The sequence below is a fragment of the Nothoprocta perdicaria genome, unplaced genomic scaffold (genome assembly GCF_003342845.1).
Source record: "Nothoprocta perdicaria isolate Ctin4 unplaced genomic scaffold, notPer1 scaffold_197, whole genome shotgun sequence".
Classification (NCBI taxonomy): Eukaryota; Metazoa; Chordata; class Aves; order Tinamiformes; family Tinamidae; genus Nothoprocta; species Nothoprocta perdicaria.
The window spans coordinates 89,891-99,165 of record NW_020455171.1 but is presented as its reverse complement, the minus strand read 5'-3'; the positions used below and the strand labels follow the sequence as shown (position 1 = coordinate 99,165).

Below are 9,275 nucleotides of genomic sequence, written 5' to 3'. Positions count from 1 at the left end.
TCTTTGAGCAATGAAAGAGACTTTCTCTTAATGGATTATGTTCTATCGCTATGTTAAAAGGTCAGTACAAAAATGTAAGAACTTGTTTTTGTAGTCACTTTTAAAAAGTGCTTTTATAAAGTTCATAATCATACTGACATTTAATACTGCATATTCTATCTATGCAATCCCTAATTGTACCTTCTTTAAAAAGGATATTCAGCATAATAAAACGGGTATATTAATGATATAGCTTGCATAAAATAAGAGATTTCTTACTTATARTGGTCCACAAATATCAGTGGTAACTTATCATTGTCCAAAATCCAGAAACAGTACTACTGATTAGTTGCAAAGATATATTGGTTTAAATTTAAAGTGAAGTAATTTTTTTTTAAAGCATGCATAACAATGAAGGTAGGAGCTTTGAATGTAGGAAATGCTGGTACAGTATAGATAACTTTATCTTTTGTTTATAAAAGTCTTCACAGAATAAAGTGCTCTTAAACTCTCCAAAGTTTCTCACCCAAGCAGCTTTTTGTGACTTGTTTGTATACCTTACTGTAACGGTATTGGCTGCCCTACTGTGATCCTTTACAGCTGAGACTTTCTGAAAGCCGGAGTTTGCTCCATGTCCTCTGTTTCCAGACTTTCCAGAACCTGCTGGATTTCCTGCCTGACAAGATGAGACGCTGTCCTGCTGGTGCTGCTGTGTGGGGCTCCAAGTATCCGTTCTGGAGGAGGGACATCCTTGAGCTGGCCTGGGCACAGCTGAACAGGGAGGAGGGGAAATGAACACAGCTTTGGTGGTGGTGGCGGCATCAACTGGCAGTGAACTGGTATCCAGTCCTTTGTGCCTGTTTTAAGGCAGGAGCTGTTGGGATGCGGGGTTGGAGAGGGCTCGTGGCAGCCTGGGCACGGCGCTGCCGCCTTTCCGCCCGGCTGCCTGCGCGTCGCAGGCCTGACCTGCATCCGAGCGGGTCGCAGGCCCCCCTCCTGCCTATGGAGGAGAGCAGGTGCCTTCTGGGCAGGCTCATCCCACCTGTTTTGAGGTCTGGCTAAGATGAGATTTTAGGATGCAGTGCTCTTCACCCTGGAGTTTTTCTTCTCAATTTAAATTGAAAAGAGAACCTAGGTAACTAATTCAAATGTGAACAGCTGTTTTCAGTCAAATGAAAATCCAACTATTCTGGGTTATTGTATATATTGAAAGAGATTTTTTTTTTTCCACTTGGCTGTTAACTCTTTGCCTTTCAGATTGACCTGCAAGGGCTGGAACTTGTAGGYTCACTTGTTTGCAGAATGCTGTATAGCTGAGACTTTTTGTTATTACTATAGTGCCTAAGACTTTAGGCAGGAATTTCTAGTATGTAGAAGAAAATATATTTGTAAATACTGTCTGCACTGTCYCAGGAAGGAGGTGAATCTCAGAATTATTTCTTCCCTTTTCCCCCTTGCTTTGTGGGGAAAGTCGACTGCTTCCAACCTTCTTCGGGCAGTGCAACTTGTTACTTTCCTTCTTCCACCAGTGCCTGGCTAAACTTTATGGACACTGCTGCATCATCATCATCATATACTGGTGCCATGCACCTGCTCACGGGCCAGGTGGGAGATCCGGGCACRCGGAGCCCGGGCACCTGCTCCCAACTCTAACCCTGGTTGGCACAAACTGGGCAAGGTTAATACAGCTCGACAAGGGCATAAAGTCACGGGGAGTTCTCCTTTTCCTTTGGGTTGTGAAAACAMAGGAATGCAATTCAATAGAAAATCCTGTGTACAGGGAAATGGTTGTATTTGAATGTACATCTCATTTAACAGGGAAGCTTTTCACCTCATTGGCACTGTAATAATACAAAATAAGATTTTTTCATGTTAGCAATCGAGTTGAAGAAATTTTCCTGTCACTTTTTTTACTGTTTTTGATGTACCTTCTTTGACTATGCTGCCTATGAAGTCTTGTCATGTGAATTAGTTCTTCATGTTAAAGTAAACTTTTTAGCAAATTATAGATTGGTTTTTATACTAGTGAATCAGGTTGGCTACACTGTTYGTAAGCTGTAAGCTAACCCAAATTGCGGCTTGCTGTTGATGAAGATCAACTTGTCAAGATTGTCTGCCATTCATGTCAGAGCAAAATTACATTTCTGTGTGTAAATGACACAATGATTGTAATCACAGAAGCGGTGAGAAGACAGAGCCCCCTCCTGCAAAGTCCTGAAGACTTAATCAAAGGGGAAGAAAGATTGGGTGCCAGCTGCACCTATAAAGTGTAGGCCCTGTTGTTGAAAAGCTTGATCTTCACTGAAGGGGAAGACAAAATATAAATTGAGGCGAGATACAGACACATGTAAGCTGGAATAATAAAGTGTTCTTCAACTTCAGCTGGTGACTTGTGCTCTATGTCACTGTGTTTATAGTAATGCTGCACCCACCTTCTTGAGTTAAGGTGGTTGGGTACCTGACCTTGCTCTGTGCTTTTTTGGGAAATGACCTTTAATATATTGTARTTAGGCTAGGTGCTTATGTTTACAAGCTGTCAATCAACAACTTGTCACTTCACAGTTCCTCCTTAGATCTAGAGATCTATTAAAATTACATTTATTAAAATCAGAATTAATGTTTGAACTGCTTACTGAGATCTAAACACATTTCTGAATCTTTGCTGTTTGAATCTATGAAATGCAAATTAAAGTATTTTCTGCTACATCTTTTTGTGAATGTAATTTATAGATTTTTTTCAGTTGATTTTTTTTTTCTTTAATCTCATTTACCTTTCAACTACACCTTGTAGGAATTACAGAATTTATTTGTGTATAATTGCCACTTAAGCTTAGGGTAGTTACCAGGCACTCATTCTCAAYTGAATTCAGTTCCAGAGATGGCAATCACATTTGGATTTCTCATAGCAACAGATATGCAGCAGCAGTTGTAGTACAGCAGGGCATCAGAAATTAATGTGCCAAAATTAAAGTACATTTTTGTGTGAATAAAGCCAAATGTAGCCATTGGATTTTAAATTCAAATATACTAGGAACCAAAAAGGTTGGGGGTTGTTTGTTTGTTTGTTTGTTTTTGTTTGTTTTTTTTTGGTTGGCCTGTTCTGACCCTTCTTTACAAAGGCAGTCTTTCTTAAAAGCAGCTCAAGCAGTTGAAAGTTGTTTTACATCTGTTTTGGTCACCCAGCTCCCTAACAGGGCTCCAGCTTTGTTTTATTCCGTGTACATCTTAATTATCTTAACCATGTGAGTATCAGTAGCCCAGGCACTTTGTGTSATGATGTTGTTTTTATGGCTGGATGTCCTACCTGTGAAGTCTCCYGGGTTTGCGAATGTTTGTTAGTGCACTTGAGTAGAGTCACTTGGCAGTCTGCCCTTGGCAAACATACCGTGGCCAAGGGGTTAAGTTTGCTTTAGGTGGAGAATTTTCACACTTAAATGTTTGCTGTGCAGCTAGGTCTAGTGTGAAGACGGATGCAATTCCTGGCAATCATTTTGCCCTGGGTCTTGGCACAGTTTTGTACACCACCATGGTAGATCTCCAAGGGGCTGTCGTTCCAACCTGGTGGCAACCAGGGARATTTGGCTTTTAACTCATTTTAAGTAACTAGGAAAGCTTAGGATTCGCAGAGGAAAATATTACGAAGCTGCCCAGACTAAATCAGAAGAGACGCTGCTGCCGTAAAGGGTACCTGGTAACGTTTTGTCAGGTCAGTTCACTGGTTGCCCTGCGGCCAGTCAAGTTTTTCTGTAGACAGAATACATCATAGGAGCGGGTGGTGTGTGTGCTCTTATGATTATTTTAGCATGCTAAGGCATGAGAGAGTTCATTGTTAATGGTGGCTGAGGGGTAGTGGTTGTGCTGTGGGTTCAGGACCCMCTTCACAAAGGGCCCTCAAGATCAAGAGTAGGGGAGGAGGCAGAGGGAGGGATGGAAGGGCCTGCAGGGCTGTACCTTGTGTTGAGGTGTGGGCCGTAGAGGGTATGGAGCCATTTTGCATTTTAATTCCTATCTGGAAGAGGTGAAGATTACAGGCAACTCAGAAGCTCCAGCTGGAGCCTGGATTTTTCTGAGAATACTACTATGCGTTTCTTCCCCACAATTCTCTCAGGGCAAATTTTGTGTGAAATTGGAATTTTGTGTGAAATTTTCTTCAGTGGGTGAACATAGAAGGTCATCTTAACACTTGCTAGTATTTAATCTTTAGGTTTAACTTAAGGATAACCTGTATGATAAAATAATTATATAATTACACTATTTATGTATGTTTTAGCTTATGAAACAGCTATGCAACTTTGRTCCTACAGTTGATTTTATTACATCTCCCTGATCCTCCCATAAACTGTCTCCCTCTTGGCAACAAGGTTTGTGCTGTAGATTTGCTGTTTTGAGTGCGTTTAGTTTCATACTAATTCCTGCTTACCCAAACTGCTGCAGCTTAGTTTTGATTTTTTAAGGGCTTTCTCTTGGGATGTTCCCTAGCAGAGAATGAGAGCTGCAGGAAATCGGGGCATCTTGAAGTGCTGCTTTCTCTAAGATGCAAGAATCTTGTCCAACCACTTTGTGGAGCTCAGATTGATGCCTTTCTAATGGGATCTCTGTTGTTCTCCCAACCCTGTGGCACATTTTTGAGTCTTTGACTGATAGTTTAATTGGCTTTTTTCTTCAAAGAGTATTTGGGGAAAATGAGGAAGGAAAAGGAATGTTCCAGCTGTGCAGGTCTGTTCTCTTCACAGAGTGTTTCAGTCAGTATCAGGCACAAAAGAACCTACATCATGTTTGGGGTTCCTGCTTGCCTTAAAYTAGGACTTTTTGATGCTTAATTGTGTGTTAGTGTTTTCATGTGTCAGAATTTAAATTAAATTATTCCTGAAGTGCATAAGGCTRAAGCGGGGCTTTCCTGACCTTCTGCCATGTATGCTGATTTTAATCTCTTGGTCCAGGCTTTTCTGCTTAAACCTTTTATGTATTCCTTTTTCTATATACAGATATAGCCAAGGTTCTCCTAGTTTTATTAATGTATATATATGTCATCTTCTCTGATCATATGTTTATATATGTATGCGAGTATTTGAATTACTCTGAAAATTTCTAAGAATGTACCCAGTAATTGCTTGACAGATGTGATCATAGAACTTTAATCTTTCAAACTTAGAAGTCTTTAGCCTGTTTTATATTTCAAAATGCTACAGTTGGAGTCGAGTGTCTTTTCGCTTCTGAGATGGTCCCTACAGCTGCTGGGAAGACCCATTTTTCTTAGAGGAATGCAGTGCTGCTTCAGATGTTCGCTAGTGCACAGAGGCARCCGCCTCCGAGCATCTTGCATCAGAGTGAGCCGTGCAGATCCAAAGAGTAAACCGTGCTCCAGGAATGCTGCAGGAACTTAAAAAGACAGTATTTAATAGAGCTGGTATTTTTCCCTTACAGGCTTCTAAGTGCATGTAAGAGTCCAACTGTCATGCATTTGAGCAATCCTTTCATGTGTTGTTTACAGTATACTTTATACAATCATATATTTCTAACCAAATACACAGTGTAAAAAATAAAAATCCTTAGAAAATAATTATGGTATTTAGCTCCATGAAATTTGCTCTTTTAAAATGAGCATAAAATCATTAAATTATACCCTCTAACAACTCCATTCAAAGCCAAAACATACCATGGCTTAGAACAGGGTATTAAGTAGAATGGTCTTCAAAGTTTAAATCATTAGCTTATACTTCTCCTTGAACTACAAAAAGCTTGTGGCAAAGACAAGTTCTTCATTTACTTGTGCATAGCAACACTTGGAAAAAAACAAAAGGTGAAGGAAAAAATGCTAAGCTTTGTTTTTCAGAATAATTGTTTTAATATTGGAATGTCCTAGAATGCTGGGGTTGATTGAAGTTATATAGGGCTTGGCCGGTCTGTGTCCAGGGTTGGGTCTTGCTGGAGGGATCCTATATAAGCCATGAAGCTGTTGTTCTGATGTCCCCAGTCATAGTAGTCTGGAGAGAAGCTTAAAAAGAAAACAGAAGCGTTGGTGAATGGCAGTTTGTTTCTAGAGATGGATTTTTTGGGGGGGGGGGGATGGGGACTAAATGCAATTCCACAGACGCAATTCTCCCGCTGACGTGCAGAAACACCCTCTTCTCTTCACTCCTGTCCCCCACCCCACCATCTCTGGGCTGTTGCTTATGGGTATGATCTGACTGTTACTTCAGTTGAAGCATTTCTAGCTCATTGCCTGCGTTCTGGTTCCTCTAGTTCTTTAGACTCCTGCTTTCTGCTTCCCTAAGCCAGGCAGTGGTTGAAAGCCCCAGCCCTGGCTTCTGACGCTTCTGATCTGCAAGCAGCTCCGTGGCTACAAGGGAGCGCCAGCGAGAGGCCTGCGTGTCCTGTGCCCTACAGGAGGCTGCTCCGGGGTGAGCAGCCCTGGCCAAGCACTGCCTCTCCCCAACCCCGAGGCTGCGGGAGGCGGCTCTGGGGCTGCTCTGGCTCGGTGGCTGCTCTGGTTGCCCCTGGGAGCTGTTCTCGTAGCCAGGGGCTGGCTCCTTCCTGCTTCCATGGGGAAGAGTGGCCGTAGCTGTAGGTCGGACACCAGCCTGGAGGGTACTAGCTCTTGTCTTCTGCCGCACTAGGCACTTGGTGAAAAACTAGGGTGGAGAGGGGCTGGGAAGCGCCAGTAGTGAAGAGCCACCTTCACTGAATCAAGGTTGAACTCAGAGTAAATGATTACATAATCTTAGATAAATGAGTGACAGGAACTGCATCTGCATACTCCAGCTTTGCCTAGTGAGCAAGTCTGCATTTTAACAGAATTGATTACACTGACGTACGTGYATGTGGTAAACAGAGGAGAGCAGCAGGATTACAAAGAGTGGAGTCCTCTCAGGCTCGGTTGGTGTTCTTGCAGCACCTTCCCTTCTCTGAGTTGCAGCTATCTATCTTTCTTCCTGTGAAATGCTTCCCTCTGGAAGTGTGGGCAAATCCTTCTTACTGTTCTGCAGGGGATCAGGTTTTCTGTGACATCCCCAAGCTGTGTTGCATGAGAAGGCAGCACTTACGAGGGTTTTCATAGGCTTTGGCAACTGGGAAARTGAATGTCCCTGTCACTGCAGGTAAACCTCAAGCCATGCGATRAAGTCTGAGCAGCTTCTCACTGCCACAGACTGCTGCCTGCACTCTGAGGCTTTTCTTTCCCCAAAGCTGGTTAGATGTTTGTCTAGGCCACCTTGTTCACACATATACCAGTAAATGGCACTTAAGCTACTCTTGAAGGAAAGGGAAGACCAAACCTGCAATCTGAATTTCTGACCTTTTTATTTTTTTTTTATTTTTTTATTAAGAGGGAAGCACAGTGTTCCAATTCTTAAATTACTAATCTGTTTTCATGTTTGTCTTGGATTTCTCTGAGTGGCACTTGGATCCTTACAGTCATGTACTGCTGCCTTTTACTTCAGCTCCCCCCTTTCTTCTCCTGTTCCTGGCCAATTCCTATGAGAATTTGAGCAGAACAATTTGACATCTCCCTCCCCTAGCAGCTCCTGTTATGGGAAGCGAGCTGTTCATTCTTGCATCTCACCTGCCCTGTGCCCCTTGTGGTGCAATATTCCACGCTAGGTCGTCATCGCTGTCGTATCTGCGAGGGTTGTCAAAGAAGTAAGATCGGGGACTGAAGCCATGGCTTGGGACCATTCCTGCATTGGCCTGAGGGAATGGAAACGTCAGTCAGTAATTGCAACAGCTAAACTGGTCRGTGACTGCATCTAGAAGAAGTCACTGCAGCCTTAACTCCTGGCTTCTGACGTAAAACAGACAATCTGAGATTTGCTGTATACAAATCCAGTCTCTTTGCATTCTCCTTCTCCACCGGTACAGTGATACCCTACAGACCTTAGCAGTAAGTTTAACCCTTCCTTATAGCTAACGGTATGACCTGCTTCCAAAACTGCTCTCCACTATCRTTCCAGGCTGTCTGCTGAGTTCTCACCTGCCCTGGACACATGGGCCTTCAAGTAAATGGCATGGAAGCAGGATGTAATGCAGGTAAAGAGACTGGTTTTACCTCCCACGTTTTGGGCCCTTCCTGCTGGCACGTTCCCTTCCTCATCTTGAGCTCTGATCATGCAGAACCTCGGCAGCCAGTTAAGAGGCTAGGGCTGAAAGGCTGCCGGGACATTGTTCAGCACTTTCAATGTCTACACAGTGCTTCAAGAGTCGGATTCTAAGGAGACACCTCTTCACAAAACACAAAAAGGGGTGTATGTTTAACTTCTTAATTTATAAAGCAGTTTTGTTTTTTTACTTCCCTCTTCAAACAGTGCAGAGACTCTCTGCTAGGCCCCAGCTGTGCTGTTCCCCCTTCTTGTACCCCCAGGGAACTGTGTCTGCTGCACCTGGTAAGCTTATGTAAAGTCTTCTTGGCCTGAAGCAGCAGAGCTCTTTATATATATATATATACATGTATATGTATATATGTGTGTATATATATATACATTATATATATATACACATACATACTTATATATATATATACACTTTATATATATATACACACTATATATATATACTTTATATATATATATAAGTATGTATGTATAAAAATAACTTTGATACAGATGAACTGAAAACACATCTATCTGTCTTCTGCCTGCTTCCCATATTCGTCTGTTTGGAGGTCTGGCAAGGCAAAGACCAAGCACTGCAGTCACCCTGTGACGACAGCACCCAAATACCCCGAGAGCAAGCCCCAGAGTGTAACCTTCTTTGAAGAGCTTTACCTCCAAATGGGAGCAAATGCTGCCTCTACTCACACTTTTCATTTCTGAAGACTTGAAACTAATGCATAACAGTGCGTAACTGTTTCTTGGAGCTTTTTCCTTTTTTACAAATAAAGAACGCTCTGGATTTTTACTAAATCAGAGGGTTTGTTTGTTTTAACTAAAAGAGGGTTGGTTTTAATTCTAGCCTCACACTTCCTGGGTAAATATTTTCTACCGCTGCGCCTCTTTGTACTTAACAGCTGTAACAGTTTACTAAGCCCATCAAACTGCAGTCCCCTGGCCCTTGGTCTCCCTCTTGTGTCAGGTTTCTACTGAAGGATTTTTTTTTTTGATTTTTTGTTTCTTCCTTTGTTTTTGTTTCTTCCTTTTTCATGTCCTTTTTTTTTTTTAATGTCCTTTTTTTGTTTCTTCCTTTTTAATGTCCCTTTTTTTTTTTTTTTTTTTTATTATAAGCATGTTTTCTAGCAAAAATATTGCTGTTCTATGTAGAAAAATAGTATCACCAAGGACTAATCTACTATGACAGACAATGTT

General features: G+C 42.0%; 1 protein-coding gene across 1 annotated transcript in view; it reads right to left on the bottom strand.

The window, feature by feature from the left end:
- Positions 1-5,185: 5,185 nt before the first annotated feature.
- GPR137B (G protein-coupled receptor 137B) overlaps positions 5,186-9,275 on the bottom strand; it is a 24,488-nt gene continuing 20,398 nt past the window's right edge. The window contains exons 6-7 of the mRNA XM_026037384.1: positions 7,541-7,665; positions 5,186-5,974 (exon numbers count right to left, since the gene is read on the bottom strand). Of these exons, the coding sequence (XP_025893169.1) occupies positions 5,863-5,974; positions 7,541-7,665 (237 nt within the window). The 3' untranslated portion in view covers positions 5,186-5,862. The remainder of the gene's footprint in view (positions 5,975-7,540; positions 7,666-9,275) is intronic.